At 36.2% G+C, this 19,826-nt stretch overlaps 3 protein-coding genes across 13 annotated transcripts; 2 read left to right on the top strand and 1 right to left on the bottom strand.

The window, feature by feature from the left end:
* Positions 1-5,261: 5,261 nt before the first annotated feature.
* Positions 5,262-7,456, top strand: LOC122412630 (dynein regulatory complex protein 10-like). 3 transcript variants are annotated; one of them, XM_043422338.1, is made up of 5 exons: positions 5,262-5,773; positions 5,875-6,010; positions 6,198-6,350; positions 6,449-6,578; positions 6,929-7,456. In XM_043422338.1, exons 3-5 carry the CDS (start codon positions 6,319-6,321, stop codon positions 7,124-7,126), a joined length of 360 nt encoding a protein of 119 aa, XP_043278273.1. In that variant the 5' UTR covers positions 5,262-5,773; positions 5,875-6,010; positions 6,198-6,318; the 3' UTR covers positions 7,127-7,456. The 3 variants fall into 3 exon arrangements, with proteins under 3 accessions (XP_043278273.1, XP_043278274.1, XP_043278272.1); XM_043422339.1 differs by lacking the exon at positions 5,875-6,010; XM_043422337.1 differs by lacking the exons at positions 6,198-6,350; positions 6,449-6,578; positions 6,929-7,456 and having other exon boundaries at positions 5,875-6,191.
* Positions 7,457-8,354: 898 nt separating this feature from the next.
* Positions 8,355-10,339, top strand: LOC122412628 (RRP15-like protein). Its single transcript, XM_043422335.1, has 4 exons — positions 8,355-8,561; positions 9,014-9,473; positions 9,752-9,965; positions 10,199-10,339. The coding sequence occupies exons 1-4, from the start codon at positions 8,507-8,509 to the stop codon at positions 10,322-10,324; spliced, it is 855 nt and encodes a 284-aa protein (XP_043278270.1). The 5' UTR covers positions 8,355-8,506; the 3' UTR covers positions 10,325-10,339.
* LOC122412626 (uncharacterized) lies at positions 9,475-19,339 on the bottom strand. Of its 9 annotated transcripts, none has more exons than XM_043422325.1 (5): positions 19,044-19,339; positions 16,921-17,717; positions 14,058-14,408; positions 12,422-12,656; positions 9,475-11,927 (listed from the first exon to the last, which is right to left on the bottom strand). In XM_043422325.1, the coding sequence occupies exons 3-5, from the start codon at positions 14,386-14,388 to the stop codon at positions 11,111-11,113; spliced, it is 1,383 nt and encodes a 460-aa protein (XP_043278260.1). In that variant the 5' UTR covers positions 14,389-14,408; positions 16,921-17,717; positions 19,044-19,339; the 3' UTR covers positions 9,475-11,110. The 9 variants fall into 9 exon arrangements, with proteins under 9 accessions (XP_043278260.1, XP_043278262.1, XP_043278267.1 ...); XM_043422327.1 differs by having other exon boundaries at positions 16,921-17,713; XM_043422332.1 differs by having other exon boundaries at positions 16,921-17,317.
* Between the last annotated feature and the right edge of the window lie 487 nt (positions 19,340-19,826).

The raw sequence follows: 19,826 nt of genomic DNA, 5'->3' as shown, positions 1-19,826 counted from the left end.
AACTGCAGCGCAAAAGAAAAGCCAGCGCGAGCCCTGCCGCTACTCTTATATACGCGAATATGCCGGTTTTATGACGTCACAGAATTTTCAAATGGTTCTCACAAATAAACCATTTCATAAAAGAACTTGAAAATTTGTGACGATTTTTTTTCGATTTTTCTCTTTCCATTGGTCTTTGTTGCAAGTAAATCCGTCCAGTAGATCCTGAGATATGTAACGTTAGTGATTTAAAATCCATCATTTCGGGATTTTCATTTTCTTAGAGACAGAGGGGCGTAAGTTACGCTTGTTTACATTTGGACTTACGTCCTTTGCACGATTTCTTACTTTTGTCACACTCTACGTCACGCACTGCGCTGAACGCGGCTACCCCCTCTCCTTCTGCGTCGCCGAGCGAGAGAGACAGAGAATGGGCGCACAGCGGGGGCAATACCAGCTCCTGGTTTGCGCATAAAATATGTATATAATTATATAATATATATTTTATTTATTAATATTAATTAATAATAAAATATTATTATAATAAATATTTTATTATAATTAATATATAATATAATATAATATATATATTATATTATACAATATATAATATAAAATGATAATAATATAAGAAAACAAAAAAATTGAATAATACGAATAACATTAAATAATAAATAATAAAAATAAAAAAATATAAAATTCTGGTCGACGCCGCTGGATTTTTCGAGGATGTCTAGGGCGATAGATCATGGGTTTTGGAGGACTAGGTTTAGGTACATTCTATCGCGAATTTCGATTTCTAGGTGGACGACCCCATAGTTTTTTATGTCCAGATATATTCCTCCATGGTTTTCGCGATCGAGGTTGACGGCTCCACAGGTTTCGATGTCCAGGTATGTTACTCCATGGTTTTCGTGGTCTCGGATAATTCCTCCATGGTTTTCAATGTCTAGGCATGTTTCTTCATGGTTTTCGTGGTCCAGGATAATTCCTCCATGGGTTTTGATGTCTAGGTATATTCCTTCATGGTTTTCGATGTCTGGATATGTTCCTACATGGTTTTCGTGGTCCAGGCATATTCCTCCATGTTTTTCGTCGTCCAGGTATATTCCTCCATGGTTTTCAATGTTTAGGCATGTTTCATCATGGTTTTCGTGGTTCAGGTATATTCCTCCATGTTTTCCGATGTCTGGGTATGTTTCTCCATGGTTTTCGTGGTCTAAATTGATGGTTCCACAGTTTTCGATGGCTAGGTCTGAGTTTCCATAGTTTTTGTTTTCTAGGTATATTTCTTCATCATTTCCGTGATCTAGGTCGATGACTCCATACTTTTCGATGTCTAGGTATGTGTCTATATATTTTTCAATGTCTAGGTATATTCCTCCATGGTTTTGGATGTCCAGGTATATTTCTTCATAGTTTTAAATGTCTACGTTTGTTCCTTCATGGTTTTCGTGGTCCAGGTATATTCCGTCATGGCTTTTGATGCTAGGTCAACAATTCCATAGTTTTCGATGTTTGGTTATGGTTCTCCATGGTTTTCATGGTCTAGGTCGACGGTTCCATTGTTTTCGATGTCTACATCGACAGCTCCATGGTTTTCGATGGCTAGGTATATTTCTCCATGGCTTTCGTCGCCTTGGTATGTTTCTTCATGCTTTTCGAGGTCTAGATCAACGGCTCCGTAGTTTTCAATGTCCAGGTATGTTTTCCCATTGTTTTCGTGGACTAGGTTGACGACTTCATAGTTTTCACTATCCCGGTCGATAGCTCCGTAGTTTCCGATGTTAAGGTGAATTTGTCAATGGTTCCCGATATGAAAGTCAATGGCTCCATAGTTTCCGATAGTGTGGTGAGTTTTTCTAAGCTTTTCGATATCTAGGTCGTCGGCTCTATAGTTTACGATGTCTAGTTTGGCGACTATAGGGTTTTCGATGTCTAGGTGGATGCCTTCGTATTTTTCAATATATATTCGCCAATTTTATATTTCCCGATATTTAGGTAAACGGTGCAATGGTTTACGATACATTTCCTCGTAGTTATCGATATCTAGATCTGCGATTTAATAGTTTGCATTGACGAGGCAGGTTCAGACGTTACAGAAGACCATTAAAAAAATATCACTGGACACCAATAACCATAAAGCTGTGGTCTTAGACATTGAATACCATGGAAACATCTCCTTGGACATTGCAAACCATTGACAGTATCCATGTCAACATGGAATTCATGAATGAAAAGAAGATAGTTTCAAAAATCATTTTTCCAAGTAAACAAGTCGAACTTTTCAAAAAAAGGAATAGGAAATGAAAATATCATCCCATTGCATAGGAATTTCCCAATCTTTCATTGGAAAATTCGATTTGCTGAATGGATAATCAAAATCGTCACCATTATTGCTTGTAAAAGGTTTCAACTCACATGAACATAACCGCACAGTTTTCGTCCGTCTATATAGAAAAATTGGCTGTGTCGATTGCTTTTGGCACATAGAGAAAAGCACTCAACTTGAAACAAATCGTTTTAAAAATTTTCGTCGAAGACGATGAATGTATTTTTTTTCTTAAGTAAATATTGTCACGCCTCTAAAAAATAAGCTAAATTAGAAAAAAAAATAATTGACAAAGTAAAAAAAGAACGCCAATTATTAAAAGGTCGCGACCGTAGTTTCCAATAATTTTCTATATTTGTATTATCAATAAAAAACTTCAAAATAGAAAAAAAATGAGATCGTTTTCTGAAGTTGACAAATATAGTGAATGAAAGACGATTCCTATATAGTTGTCACGTCTCGCAAAAAGAAGTGAAATCAGTAAATATTAAAACTTCAAAAAGTAAAAAAGGCATGCCAAGTATTAAAAGGTCGTGACCGTCGTTTTAAATGATTTTCTATATTCGCATTGTCAATAAATAAATTTAAAAAAATGTTCAACTGTGAAAAAATATGAGATCTATTGTAACATATACAGTGAATGAATTACGTTTCCTGTAGGAATTCTGAATTTTGGAAATAAAAAAAAATGAGATCATTTTCTAACGTAGCCAAGTGCAGTGAATGAATTAAGGTTATTGTGGAATTCATTCGTGTACACTTTTAGCCCTAATCCCTCACTTATTCAGAAAAATTTTCCAGCAAACGTCACAGAGCAACAAAGGTTTCTCGAATGATTCTGCAATTATTAAGAGATTATCATCTGTTTTTATGCTAGCTCGGATTATAAACTTAAAACAGTTTACGCGTACAAGTGCATGCATTGTATCTATACGATGAACTGCACAAATTAATTTTCAACATTACACACAAGCTTGGCGTGCATGGTTTTCAATCGGAAGCTCGGGAAGATACAATTGTTCAAATTTACTATGAAAACAAAAATTAATTAGAATTGTATGAACGAGTGTGAAAAAAACCGATCCCCCAATAAAATAAGAGGGGCCCTGTTATATAATGATTTGGTAAACAATACAGATGGGTGAAATTTGTGGATAAAATTGAACAATTAAACGAACGGATAAAGAAATGAAATCAATCAATCCCTTTATATGCCTTTATCTTTTACGGATAGATACGGCCATTCTTTCATGCCCATACGCATTTTAATTTATCCACGCGTCACTTTCACTCGTTTGTCCGTACACTCTTTTTTTACCAAATGGGCAGATGATTGGATGAATTACACAAGTATTGAAATGGATGAACAAAGAAGTAAGCTGTGTAAACATTGATTTGAGAAAAGAAAACGCGTTGAATACTAAACATTTGGAGTAATGAATTTATCAGTCAAACTAGTCAAGAATAGATATTTTTCTTTGTGTACACAGCGCGGGATTTCACGTCGAACTACTCAATAAAATAGTTGGATGGAAAAGGGATGGCAAATTAAAAAACAATTACATGAGAGGATCATCAAGTTTTCTTCAAATATATGGACGGATGAGGCATTCCTTCGCCGAGCTTCCGATTGAAAACCATGCACGCCAAGCTTGTGTGTAATGTTGAAAATTAATTTGTGCAGTTCATCGTATAGATACAATGCATGCACTTGTACGCGTAAACTGTTTTAAGTTTATAATCCGAGCTAGCATAAAAACAGATGATAATCTCTTAATAATTGCAGAATCATTCGAGAAACCTTTGTTGCTCTGTGACGTTTGCTGGAAAATTTTTCTGAATAAGTGAGGGATTAGGGCTAAAAGTGTACACGAATGAATTCCACAATAACCTTAATTCATTCACTGTACTTGGCTACGTTAGAAAATGATCTCATTTTTTTTTATTTCCAAAATTCAGAATTCCTACAGGAAACGTAATTCATTCACTGTATATGTTACAATAGATCTCATATTTTTTCACAGTAAGAAAAATGCTGCAAATTAAAATTTGCAAATTGCTTCCTCAAGATAGTCAAGATGCACGATGCGCAAAGCTTACTCTATGAGGTGCTATATTTTTCATTTTGGCTTCCTCATAGAGGAAGCTTCGAGCATCGTGCATCTTGACCATCTTGAGGAAGCAATTTGCAAATTTTTATTTGCAGCATTTTTTTTGTATACAAGGAGATAATGTATTTTCTCTACCTTCTTTTACGAACTTTAATTGATCTCTTTGTTTAAATTCATAAAAAAAAAACTAAATGACGAGCCATAAAAAAAAACAGTTTGCAACTTTCAATTTTCATCGTTTTTCTATTTACATTGAAATTGAAGAAAATTCCGACAACTTTGCTGGAAAGTATAGAGGAAATACAGACTTATACACAAAATCTTACAAAATTTCCAAAAATTGAAGTGGTTAGACGATTTTTTGAAAAACTCATATTTTCGTAAAATTCAAAATGCCATAAAATTTAAACCGCTCAACCGATATTCTCCAAATTCAATACCAACCTTCCTATTATGATAGTCTATTTATAAAAAACAAAATTATTAATAAATCTTAAAATTTTCGAAAGTTAGAGCGTCGACACCCTTTTTATATAAAATTTCAAAACGTCGTCAAATTCGTAATTTTTTACACATTCTGACAAAATTATCAGAGAATGAAGAGATTGTATAGATTAACATCTGTGCAAAACGGTAGCCCTGTATTTCAAACCGTTTCCGAGTTATAAGCGTTTGAATTTTGCAGTGCCATAACACACACACACACGCGCGCGCGCGCGCGATTTTTCGATGTTTTGGAACATTTTGAGCACATTGACATTGAAAACTGGAAAAAAAATGTTCATCCTCACAAAGCTTCCTTGATGAGGAAGCAAAAACAAGTCTGAAAAAAGGCATTTTTTTCTTTTCGGCATTGAACTTTTCGAATGGAAATTTGACCGCCGAAATTCAAATTTATACTATACATATCAAGCTGCTTCTCTATCGATTCTTGGACACTCGCTGTGTAGTTCTCATAGCAACCATCGGTCTCAAATCCTCTTCTGTGTACAACGAGCCATTACCGAACTAAATTAATTCATTTCCTCGATTTCGTATTTATTATCACTTCATTACGATTGAACAATGGAATTCGAAATTGCCTGCGTTTATCGTATGTTTAGAGTATTGTTGGATTTGATGAGCGCACTTGAAGTTGCGCTTGAAAATGAATCAGCTGTAAGGACTGCCGATGATCGGAACTCCCACCAAAAAGGTTTCAATTCGATAGCAGATTTGAAGAAGCATCTAATATCGTTCAGTGATATCGTGAATATACGTATGAAAACGAAGCCGTATGAAAAACGTCAGAGCCAAAAAAGGCTCCAATCTTCAATGGCAAATCTCAAGGAAGCTCAATCCGAAATGGAAGGTGAGCAGAGTAGCTGGTTAGTCAATCAAAATTCGTAGTCGCATATTGCGCCTGAAAGTAAAAATGAGCTTCATTAAAATCAAACTCTTTTCATGACTCAGCTATAAAGTCAGCTCTCGGGGAAGCAAGATCAGAACACGAACGTACCGCTGGTCTCATTTTGGCGGAAATCGAAGTCGAAAATTCGAATCTTGAAAAAATAAGGGCTCATCATGCTGCAGAGCTAATTTGACAAATGTGAGAGTTCATTGTACACGTAATTGAGGCATCATCAATGAATATAACAATGAATCGAATAAAGATTATATTATAAAGAAAACTTTCTTTCAACTTTTCATTTTTCAACGTTTGATTGATATTTTTCTTTCGAAAATGCGTCGATTTCATGTTTTATATATTACAATTTGTGATTATTTGCACACAGAGATAAATCAAAAGAGAAAATCATCAAAATTCACGAAGATGAAGACGAAGTCATTGAGCTACTGAAAGTTGAGATCGGTTTGAATGAGAAATATCTCAACGTTACATTACGATCAGAAAACATGAGGAAGGAGCGAGATTTATACAAACGACGGTAAAACATTGATACTGTTTTTATTAACAACGCTCAAATCATATATTTTAAAAATAAAAAAAGTGATCGAGTATTTTTCGATTGAACGTGTCGTTCAGCTCGAAATCTGAGGCGGAATATCTGAAAGTACTCGCTAATTACGACAAGAATGTTGGGGCGCTTCATCACAGAATGGAAAATCTTACGGACCGATGCAATCAATTGACAGAAAGACTGAAAATTTTTCAAGTAAGTTCCGTGATATCATTGTAATCGCATTGAAAGAGCTTGCAAGCAAAAAATAACAAGTGTCAATGTGAGCTGCTATTGCTGAATAAAAATCTCTATAATCCTCGATAAATTATTTGTTTTTAGCCTCATTTAGAGAAGCTAAAACCGAGATTTTTCGGTGAAAATCATTGCTAAAATTTAGGGTAGAAGAAAATATTTAAAAGTGTTCATTTCAAAGCGTATAGTGAGGCGCTGCTGTAAAAAAACTGATGAGAAAAATTGCAAAAATTCGTTCACGGTTATCGTGGTTTTTTAGCATAATGATAAATTGTACGATTTTTTTTAATTTAAAAAAAAATGGAAAACAGGAAGAGCTCGCAATCCAGAAGCTCCGGTACGTCGAGTTAAAGGAGGAACGAGAATTGATCATTCTGAAAGCTTTCACGGAGAATTTGGAAAATTTCAAGCACAACCGTGCAGCAAGAATAATTCAGAGATTTTGGAGAAATTATTACGAACGGTGGAGTATGCGGAAGAAAAAGAAATCGAAGAAGAAGAAAAAGTGAAGCAGCGAATTGGAAATTCGTTTAGTTACAATAAATCCTAATATAATTTGTCGACAAACGCGGTCTCATTATTTGAATTTCCCCCGCATGAATTAAAATATATATTTTCAAAGCAAAGGTAATACCAAATTTTGGACAGTGAAAGAAGTTTATTCGATATATAAGTTTAATAATATTTTTTTATTCAGTTTATCTTTTTCGTGTGCGACGCAGTGCGTTCATTTATTATTGGTACACTCTGTTTCACTAACATTTTAGGAAACAGTAAATCCCAGAAGAGTCCGGAGATCTTTTTTGTTATGAAAAGTGCGAGTAAAAGAAGAATTATAAAAAAAAGCATACACGTCCAATAATTGAATCTGCCACCATGTTAAATCCTCAGCCGGAGACCTCAATACATTTCCATTTCTGAGAACGTACTCGACCCAGAAAATAGCGGTATCCAGTGCTTTCGTTATCCGAACGAATAACATACATTTATCCTTCCAGATAAATAAATCAATGTGAAAGCCAAAAATAAAGTGACCAGGCTGATAAAATAAATATAGTCATTCGGAATAATGATCTATTTTCAGGTTCATAGGAATGCAAATATTCATATTAATTATCTTTGCTAATATCTTGTTTTTTTTATGCCTGCCCCGACATTTGCTGCACGAGCGAAGCGAGTGCTGCACATCTTCCATCGATAGATGCGTATTTCGGAAGAAACGTACTTTCGACCGGCTATGAAGAATAGTATATTACACACCTAGGGCAGGAAAATAAGGAAAGTCTCAGATCACATGTAATTGTCAGCCTCGGCTTCGCCTCGGCTGACAAACATGTGGTCTGAGGCTTTACTTTTTCCTGCCCGAGGTGTGTATACGATTTTTCTGTCCGACGCAGACGGAATGCGGCAACTTCGGCCCGGAGGACAGAAAAAATAGTATACACCACACGGGCAGACTTGTGGTGTAATATACTATACCTATGTAGGAGAAATTTTGCAGTACGCTCGTAAGAGCTTTCGTAAATGATTCGCTCACAATGTTTCGATAATCAACGCGATCAACGCTAACGGTGATGCCTTTTAGTTTACACAAACGTACGTTGAGGTACTGATCAGAAAATATCGGGACTCCCACCATCGGTATACCATAAGTAACTGCCTCCCGGGTCGACGAGAAAACAACGGCCATAAGGAACTATACACAAACATGGTCGTGTGGTCTCAACCTCTCTGAAGTAGAAGCCGAAGCCAACGGCGTGTTCACGGCTCACGTGTCTCGGTTACTTTATTTTCGCGCTTTTTTTTACATTCGCGAGTGACAATAAAATAATTTGTTATAAAATCATACTTTTTAATCACACTATAGACGTCTCTGCAAGACTACAATTATGATTGTACACGAAAGTTCTGCGAAAAGAATCAAATCTTTGGAAAAATACAGAGGTAACGTATTGTCAATACATTTTTTAAGGTTATGTAGGAGGTAAAAACAACTCAGAATTGTTAGACGAAGTCCAAGCTTGAGGAAAATTGATGTAATAAAATTTTACCACAGTGTTAGCTATCGAATTATGAACATTTGTATAATTTATAATTGTAATCACAATGTCACAGTTGTGTCCTGTAGCTAGAAAGTAATGGAACGTGATTATTCATTGCACTAACAGATGACTATGGAGCATCAAGCACATATGAATTACTCATCGAATTGATGAATCAATTATTATCTTGATCTTGATCCGTTGAATCAATGGAATTATTTGAATCGATCATTTGTCAAACTTGGGTGGAATTTTGATGCTGACTATTCTAGCATCAAAATTCTGCACGAGACATGCCATAAATTTCTATCTTATCCAATCACCATTTTTCTGAATTCAGATTTATCCTTTCAGACAGCAAAGCCAAAGAGGATAAGTCCGAGATGTCGGAGTTGAAGCAAAGCGATAATGTCGAAGAGGACGAGGACGATCATCATATAGGTACAAAAGAAAGTGAGGGCTCGGGATCGGAAAATGAGAAAACAACGGGCAACGCAAACGCCGGTTGGGCGGATGTTATGCAAAAAATCTTAAAGACTAAAAAACCCAAAAGGAAAAAATCTATAGTGCTCTCCAAGGCAAAAAAGTTGAATGAAGTAAAACATAAAGAAATTGTTGAAACCGTACCGTTTGAAATTGAAACAGAAACTGGTGAGGTAAAGAAAGAAATTGTACCAAAAGTAGAAAAAAAAGAGGATAAAAGCGAAGCAACACCTCTAAAAAGGAAAAGAAAAGACACCCAACTCGGAATCAGAGTGAAGCCATCAATAAAGGATCGGGAAAGGGAAAAGATGCTTCAAAAAATAGCTACCATGTAACAACACTTTCTAACTTTATTCGCACTTATTATTTATCAATTGTTATTTACAGAGGATCAATAAAAATGATAATTCCAAAGTTTTCATCGTTGGAAAACACCGAAAAAAACTAGTCAATTGAATTTGTTGTAATTCTGATCATCAATGTTTCATAGCGCATTTATAATATACTGTGAATAACATTCTCACCCTTGAAAATATTTTCGAAGTTCCAACTATACGAGCTCCAATATCATAGTATATTAATCGTATTTTTGTTGCTTTTTCGTTTCAGGGGCGTTGTACAGCTGTTTAACGTAGTAAAACAGCAACAAATTGATATTGATAAGAAATTAGATGAAGTTGGTCCTTTGGAAAGAAAGCGAGAGCAGGTACTCAAGAGCATCGATAAACGAGCGTTTTTGGATGTCCTTATGGGAGGCTCCAAAAGTATTACAGTCGATGATCCAACAAAGAATACCAAGGTCGAAAGCACCGAAAATAATGAAGTTAGTTTGTTATCTAAATTTTCTAGTAATTAGCTATTTATCTCTATTCTCTGGTAAATCGAGCAATTGCTATTCTTTTTTTTCGTTCGACTCAAAAAACGTATTTTTTTTTTGTTTTTTTTTTCAAGTATTCATGTTGAAAACATTTTGGAAAGTAACCGGGGAAAGATGTCTAATTTTATTCGCGTCATTGAAATCTCATTTATTAGATTTCTTTTTTTTTCATTGATTAGAACGACAAAGTTTGGAGCGTGCTTCGAGATGATTTTGTAATGGGCGCTAAGCTCAAGGACTGGGACAAAAAAGCACCTGAGGACGACAACGAATCTACGTCGTCAGAAGAGATGGACAGTGATTAGATGAGTTTAAAAATTGCTGCAAGGTAAGAACCATTGCAGAGATCATTCGATTCTTTCTGCCGAGAGTTCATAATAGAAATTAATAAATTCAAGAGAAAAAGGAACGTCTTTCCAAAAACCTGCCACAAGCCTGCCATTTCATTTTGCTACTGTGATCTTTCAGTCTTATTTGAACTGTGTTGAACTCGATTTTCAAAAATTGAGGATATATACCGTAATAAAATGATCCTCGTTAAACAAAAATCTGCACATATATGTTATATGGAAACTATATATTAGTGAAAAAAATTTATGGATGAAAACACTTCATGAAAAAAGTGGCGTTACCTTCCTCAAAGTTGAAAACTATCGCGAAAATTTTGTTTTTCTAAAAATAATTTTGTTATTCTTTTTTTCACATACATATTAAGGACACTTTATTTCAACAAAAAATACAGAATCCATAACCTTGATAGATCAATGAGATTGTGCAAAACGTGTTTCCCACGTCTGAAACAGAAACTTGGCATGAGAGATGGTGTCTGTGACGTTATTTGTGATATAAAAATTCGCACCTCGAGAAAGACAATGAAAAATATCTTTAAAATAGTCAATAATTTTCATGAAACTCATGAAATTTAGCGTAATTTGTTCAAATTTTTCAGTCTCTGGAAAAAAATGTCTACAAAACTTGCAAAACAATATACAATGAAAGAGATTTTGTTTTTTTTTTTTCAATTGTTTTCCTACAATGCAAACTTTAAAATCATCTGTATTTTCTATGAAGTAATTCTCTAACGATTAAGTTTAAACTCTGCTTTCCCGAATATCCGCGAGTGCTCCAAAATCGTTATTTTCATCGTCTTCGACACGAGCTCTGGTTTCATCGTTTCTCGATCGATCGTCATCTCTATAATCCCTGGAGTGTCTCGGCCTTGAGATCGTGTTATCAATAATGTCAATGGGTTGATTAGCGTTTTGAGAAGACTCTGGTTGCGGATCATGAAAATTTTGAAAATGAACGTTTCTCGGGGTGTAGGATCGATCCCTTCTTGCCTCAGTATCGTTATTTTGTCTTCTCGAGGACGAACCTTCGGTTATTCTAAAATTCTGACTATCTTGGACAACTTGATTGCCACCGAGCGTAATTCCTCTCTCGTGATTTCCCGTGTTCGTAGATTCGTTATCAGCTGAACGACATCTCGTTTGATCATCGTGAACGTGCTGAATATCGTACCTGCTCTCGGTTTCTGGAAAATGCTGAACGATCGGTGGAACGTTGCCGGAATTGGCATTCGTCGATACAACGCTTCTAGGTGCATCCACGTTGCTACTCACGTCTTGTATCGACGAGACATTCATGCGACCAATCCTATAAACACCAAGCTCGTTATCGACGTAATAATCATCCAATGGATTGCTTATCAACGATGGATTCCGAGATAAGTTTCTACGAGGAAAGCTCTGACTTGAAAAGCTCGTTACGCTTGTGTACGGATAAGTCAAAGTGTTGATGGGATTCGACAAGATGTAAGGACAGCCGTCCAAACTGTGCATTTCCATTTCTTCTTTTCCATCGTGACAATGATCGTGTAGCTCGATCTCGTACGGCAGATTGGCAAATCTGTAAATAAATAATGCTCGAAAATATAAAACTAGAATCATAAATAGCTGGCATGAAAAATTATTCTGTCATTCACTGTGATTGTCCCGATCGGGTTCAAAACCGAAAAGAGTATGGATTTCCTCGCTACTTAGTCATTAATTATATTATTCAATTCACGTCAGAAAAATCTTGCCAAACATAATGAAATTTCACAACGCAAACGAAACTTCGGATTATTCAAATACTCGAACTGTTGATTCAAATAGATATTTTCACCACCGCCAGAAAATCGTATCATTAAATTTTTGTTGGACCATAAAAACCTACTTTTTTCGCTACACTTTGTTCCGAATGAAGAATTTTGTTAAATTAGCGAATTTCTTTTCTCATCATACGGCAAAAAATAATTCGCGGTAATATTATTTCACGACGAACCTTTCGATGACAATGGTAACAATGAGAAAAATCTTTCGTGCTAACGAGATGAGGCTAAACAATTTGTATATACCAACCTGTGAAGTAAAATATCCGAGTACGAAGGTGGCATGTCGCCTTCATCTTTTCCATATATGCTCTCGTAAGTTGGCGGCGGGAAGCATCCTATAGAACCGAGGCTGTCTTTGCTAGGGGTTTCAGCGTCCATTTCCAGAATGCTGCCTTGACTGCTTTGAAGCTGATGGCGATTTATGCTCCGTGGATTTCTCTGAGCCCGAATAACGCTTTCTCCAAGTTCCACGAGATCGAGACCTGAATGTACAAACAAACGAATTTTCGATCGGTGACGAAAATCTAGGGGTTGCAAATTTTGCAAAACAATTAATCGTTACGAGGATGGATCTTCGTGATCCGGTCGACTTGGCCCGCTCGTAAGTTTTGCTATGTGCTTTATAAGTTTTGCTGCCAGAAAACTATTTACCCTGGCTGATTTCGGCCGACTGGAATAAACATTGCATTCCATTTCCGGTCGAAGGACTGCTGCTAGCTGCTACCGGTAACGAGCGGGGGAATTCGCACCGGGTCTCAATGATCCAATAATAGCATAGCGAGCTTGGATCGAGTTTAAGGTAGTTCTGTACTTTTGTTGAAATTTAAATATGGTGTAAATTTAAATGTGGCCTTCACGGACCGACTGTCAAAATTTCAAATCGATTCACCATCTAGTTTTCGAGATATTAGTGCTTAAAAACGGGGGTCATTTTGTACGCGATGCCTATACTCAACGCGTCACTGGATAGCACTTGGTTTACATTTTTTATTACCGACGTTAAGGTAACTCCTGTACTGCATGCTAGTCAAATGAGTGCTAAATTTTCAAAACGCTTTTAGACCAAGTTTAACGTACCGATTAAATGTATTGTTAGTGGATTTGTATTATAGCATATCTTATTAACATGTAAAAATATTAAAAACGCTAGTTTTGAAAAACCATCAGCTGATAAATGCAAATTTCCACGCTGACACATTTTCACTGGTATTTTTCAAATAATTATTTGCGTTTTTTGATCGATTTTATTGCAACAAGTCTCATTTTGTTCGTCAACTGGTTCTCTATGAATCCACCGTGTAGTTGTTCTTTTTAACTTGATCGTTTCACTGTTGCAGCTAATTCATTAAGTGAAAAAACTTTTTCATTCATAATTTCTGAAGGAATGAGTTTAAAGGAAAATCTACTTAGTGAATTCGTAGAGGATCAGTTGAGGAACAAAATGAGACTTGGTGCAATAAAATCGGTTAAAAAATACAGATGATTCTTTGGAAAATACCTGTGAAAATGTGTCATCATGGAAATTTGCATCTATCAGTTGATAGTTTTGCAAAACTATCATTTTAAATATTTTTTCACGTTAATAAAATATGCTTGAATACATATCTACTAACAATAAGTTTAATCGGTAAGTTGAACTTGGTCTAAAAGCGTTTTGAAAATTTAGCACTCATTTGACTAGCATGCAGTACAGGAGTTACCTTAAACGGATCTTACGAGTTAGAAATAAAACCAGTCGTGTATTCTTTCTGTAATATTGTGTGATTAATATTTTAAAAAATAGGAATTTTTGACCATCTAGTTTCAGTAGGTACAGAGCTACCTTAAATGAGAAACTTTCTAATCTGCGAAAATAATAAAGAAAAATAAAAAACCAAACAAACCAGTGGTGTCAGCTTGAAACTGTGTAAAAATGGTACCATCGACGACGAGCATTCTGCCATGGGGCAACAGAATGATCGTTGGTGTTGCAACCATCGCTTGATCACTATTTCCGAAGCGTGGATCCGGTTCCGGATCTTCTAGACGACAACAACAGTGTCTTCGGCAAAGAGATCGACAAAAAGGTGCGCCCCAGCAGCAGTAAGCAAAGATGAAGCACAGAACTGCTAGCATGACCAACAGTGCTGCGACTCCTTGGCCCTGTTGAGCTGCTGCGAGACTCGGCCCACTCGCAACTCCGAGCCCCACCGCGAACTCGGCGTTTCCGCTCATTTTTCCTGGTCCGGAAAAACCTGAATGTAACAAGATCGAGATTGACAGTTCATCGTTGCTCCGTTTTATATTGCCATTTCCGGCAATCAAACACACACACACACACACACACACAATCATTAAACTTGGACGAAAAAAATATGGAATTGATTAATGATACGATGAGACAAACATGCGCCCGCAAGTTTATCAATAGTTGACAGTTTAAACTGAATATTTCAAACGAGTGTCGGGCCGCATTGCGGAACGGATACTCTCTTTTTGGCTGACTTCCAGACTCGTGCCCAAAGTTTTTTTATACAACAAATACCCTCAACAAAAGAATCCTGCACGTGTTTATACTTTGGCGCCCTACTAGTAAAAACGTGGAGGATAACCTGCATCCGGCTTTCCGAAATTCTTGTTAAATATTCAATTTCTTCTTCATCGAATATGAAGAAAAAAAAACGTTTGAGATTCGATGAACTGCATGAAAGAGAATTTCAAAAAAAATTTCAGCTACGTTTTCAAAGCGAACGAAAGAGATATTTTTTCAACGCGAAAGCTACGAAAAGATTGTGTACATTTATTTAATCGCATCGTCGATTAAAATATTCTGCGGCGTATTCGGATAAATTTTGAAAACGATATTTCACTCGAATCATTTTTTAGTGGAACGAATTTTTTCTTCCGAAACGTTTTTTTTTGTCGTTTGAGAGAAATTTCGCCGCGGAGGATTGATCGAATACGAGCGGGAATTAACATTCACAAAATTCGATGTTTATTTTGACATTTGGAGACGTTAAGCGAGCAGGACTGTGTCCGATCAGTGAGAGTTTCGAGAATTGATTAGGTAACGAAATTACGAAGTAATACGTTACCGCGCGTTGAAAAATTACATTGGTATAACGAGTATTATACCGAAATCGCGTAGTTCCCTTTCCACCGCATTCATTATTTCTCCAACGCATTTTGGATAAGCACCAAAGTTTGAAAAATTGCACAACGCTCCGGGCGAGCCGCGCGCGCGCGCGCGGGGGGAAAACACATTGAAAGTCGAAAAGTGTCGTATGCTCGACTCTCTCCTATGTAAATCAAAGCGAACCACGAGCATTGAGAAGTTTGACGTGCGAGTTTCAAACACACTCTCTACCTTATTCTTGCACAGAGTTTGTCTTTCTCCGCTTGGAGAAAGTTATAACTTTTCGATTACGAGGACATCGCTGTGTCGTCTTAGTTAACGGCTTTATTACATCATCAAAACTTTTTATGTTAGACAGCTCGGTCCTTAGCTCGAGACTTATGAAAAAAAAAAAAAAAAAAAAAAAACATAATTTTCATTAAAAATTTTTACACGTTTCGCATTGTGAAATAATTTGTTACGAGTAATTACAAAAATTTCAATGGAGCCTCAATAAGAGTGCGGTGAAAACATAATGAAATTTGCCCGCAGTTTAACGATTTATGGTACAAAAGTCTAAATAATTAGAAATTTATCAAATTTGGTGATAATGTTCTTCAACGTCAAGTGCGAAAACACAATTTTTTTCAAAATTTTCTTCTGCTTAGTTATCGAGTTATTAGTTACGCATTAAATACCTATATACTATATGGAAACGCTATGCTTATACACGTTAACTTTAGTGATCAATTACTCGGTAACTGTACAGAAGAAAAATCTTAAAAAATTTGTATTGTCAAATTTGGCACTAAAGAATTTGTTCACCAAATTTTATAAAATTCTGATCATTTTGAAATTTTTTATGTTTTTAGCATGGTTTAGCATGGCAACATTGTACTGTACCTGTACCAAATATCCTTAAAGGGCTCGAAATGCTCTTTAAAAAAAATTTGCAAATTGCTTCCTCAAGGGTCAAGATGCACGATGCTCAAAGCTTACTCTATGAGGTGCTATCTTTTTCATTTGCACTGTTCTAAAAGCTTGAGAAACCAATTTGTTACTTTTAATTTTTTTTTTAAATAAATTTTTTTATTACTTTTAACTTTTCCAAATTAATTTCCAAAAATTATAAAGCGGATTTTTCGAAAAACTCATATTTTCGTAAAATTCCAAAAATCATAAAGTTTAAAACGTTCAACCGATATTTCACAAATTCAATACCAACCGTCCTATTATGATAATCTATTTATAAAAAAAAATTAGCAATAAATCTTAATATTTTCGGAAGTTAGAGCGTCGACACCCTTTTTTTGAAAATTTCAAAACGTCGTAGGGTTCCTATTTTTTTTTCAAATTCTGACAAAATAATCAGAGAATGAAGAGCTTGTATAGATTAACATCTGTGGCAAAACGGTAGCCCTGTATCTCAAATCGTTTTCGAGTTATAAGCGTTTGAATTTTGCAGTGCCACACAACATACACTCACGCACACCTATCCGGACATTTTTTCTAGATATGATTTTTCGATGTTTTTGAACATTTTGAGCACATTGACATTGAAAACTGGAAAAATGTGCACGTCGATGACTTTTTTCTCATCGACGTGCAATTTGAAATGACACGCATATCGTAAGGATAATTTAACGTACTACCTTTGATGGTGACGTTTTTGAACGAAGCGGTGCTCAAGGTGGCAGTAGCCTCCGCAGCCCTTCGTGAACCAACGGTAAGAAAAATCTTGACAATAAAATAACGAGTCCTCGATGTGTAAGAATTTTCGTTGTCTCGTTATTCAGCCGCACGAATCCATGTGTGGATTCAAAATAAAAAAACCAATCTCGATGCCCCCGCTTGATGCAACACCTAACGACAACCCCGATAACGTAATACTCGCATGTCACAGAGTGCAGGAGCACTTATGGATGCTCGAAAGCTCGACGATAAATCGAGAGCACTCTTCCAGCAGAGTGCATAACGAGTCACGTGTCCTTTGAACGCCCTTCGATTATCTTCTGTGCACATACTTCGGGTCTCGCACGTGAAAAAGCACTATTTCGAAACAAAAAAAAATAAAAAGGTAAAAGAACACGATACGTTGCTTTTCAATGGGTAGACACCTTGTCATTGGTATTAATTCATTATTTAGTATTTAGTTATTTACTAGATACGCACAGCAGGATGCAGTCGCAATCATCAGATTTTAAAGTCACTTCAATCATCGACCAATTAAATAAAACTTCACCAAACGATCACAATATTTAACCAACTTTCACTACGCTTCGATATAGCTTATTTATTATTTTTCGTTTTTTTTTACATATACAAATCATTCACCCATATTCTATGTTTATTTAATTTTTTTGTCGTTTTTTCGTAGCTTTATCACGAGTCCAGGTATCGTTTGATCGCCTCTTCGATTCATCTCGACGAGGTCTTGAGTTTATTCTGCCTTAGTGGGACAAAATGATGGTCGAAAAAAATGTGAATTTTGAATGTAAACATTGGAGAGAGCGCGCGCCAGGCCACCAGGTATATTCGTATTCGCGAACAAAATGTATCTGTTGGGTTATTCTCAACAATATTCGTAAATACGAGCGTTCTGGCCTAGCTAGACTACACCGCAGTCTCGAAACGACGTTCGAGATTCTTTTTTGTTACCCTTTCCCTCTCGAGAAACCACACACACACACACACGCACACACCGGACTCCCATCCTTCGATAAATAATTCATGTAAAGCATATATGTATACTCGTTCTCTCGTCAATGCTGCACGCCAGTGTGTTTTTTCGACACGAGAAATATAACAATTACATCATCATACGTTTATTCAATACTTCTGACGATGAAATATTTTTTTAAAAAGCCCCAAATTTATACATTTTTTTCACGAAAAAAAAAAACAGAATCCCTCAATTTTTTGTTTTTTTTTTTTTTCATGACGTCGGTAGAATTTTCCGCGATATATAGCAGATTGATAACGAAGTTTCACAATATTATTTTCGATTTTGTTGGTCCCCAAAACGAGTCTTTCGAAAATTGTCTATAACCATCGAGTGATCCGAATGAACATTTATTACTGGGTGAAACATTAACGAGGATACACGGAGGGTATCGAATATATGAAAAAGAAAAGAAACGGCAGCAATCCAATACAACGTCCAGCATTGTTATTACGAGCGTACATTCTATACGAGTTCATCACAGTTGGAATATCAATTGAAAGAAGAATACAAGTGTCACAAGAGGTGCAACAAAAGAAAAAAAAATCTGAGTAGCTCGCGCACTCGTGAAAACTCGTCTAATACGAGCAACTCGGTCGCGAATCCGGTCGTGCGTTAAAAAATAAAAATGAAGAATATATAAAAAGAAACGATCTGGAATATTCGTATTATACAATGGTTCAATGATCCGCGTTAATATCACGCATAATAAGGTCAATCATGATTATAATCGCGAATAAAATATTTCCCGTTGACGCTCATCCTGTATGCGAGTGTAAAGACGATAGAAGTGAGCGAGCGTTTATCGAGAAAGCGAAAGAAAGAGAAAGAACACTCTGTTGCGGATCGATCGCACACGCAGGCATATTAAATTTTGATTGTTGCCGGAACTCAGTCTGAACACTTTATGTCTGAAATTTCCATTTCAAATCGAAATAAACCAATCATCAATAAGATATTCAAGAAAAGTCAATGCATCAAGAAGCAATATAAAGACAAAGTTGATGACTCAAAAGAAACGAATCAATAATGAAAATGAACACAAACACAAACTTGTTTTGTTTTTTTTCTTGTAGCATTTATTTTACCGCGAATAAAATATGGAACGTCTCGGAAATTCGTGCAGTTGCTCGCTACAGTTTTTGTGTATTTTCAAATGATCGCGTTTTATTTTTTTGCTTTGCGAAGAGATAGCCCCAATTACAATGTAACCAAAATCTTGTGTATCGATTCGACCCAATTTGCACTAAATTGAAACTTTCGATCGCAATATGAGCACAGAAACACGCAGGATGATAAGAATACAAAGGATGCGAACGTTACGCGTCGTATACGGCAGCACCGACTGCAGGCTGCAGGAGAGAGCGAACCCCGAAACAGGTGCCACTGCGCAACCCGCACGGCGTCGAGGGGCTGCTTCCGTTTGCTCCGCAAGCGAGAAAACGTTTCCTCTCTTGTTTTATTATTCTTCCATTGCTACCATATATATCATCTCCATGTTCACGTTTGTACACGACTCAATTACTGTATACAAATATCCCTCTACACACAGAGCGGACCCAGGGTGCCGCCTCGAGACTCGAAAGAATATGCAAAACAAAAAAAAACATGTCAACGAACGCCATGCAGCTTGTATCAGAAAACGTTCGTCCTAATTAGGGAACAACAGAAAAATTTTGTTCTGTCGCTAAACAGTCTATTTTTCACTAGAATCAAAATACCCTGGAGCATGTATGGATTGACCTTATTCCGTTACAAAATGGATTTAAAAATATCTGAAAATCAATCGAATTCGAAAATTCGATGAGTGCCAACGTGTAATGAAGTTTTGAGGTT

Source organism: Venturia canescens, chromosome 6 (assembly GCF_019457755.1).
Source record: "Venturia canescens isolate UGA chromosome 6, ASM1945775v1, whole genome shotgun sequence".
Taxonomy (NCBI): Eukaryota; Metazoa; Arthropoda; class Insecta; order Hymenoptera; family Ichneumonidae; genus Venturia; species Venturia canescens.
This window is presented reverse-complemented; position numbering and strand designations above follow the sequence as displayed.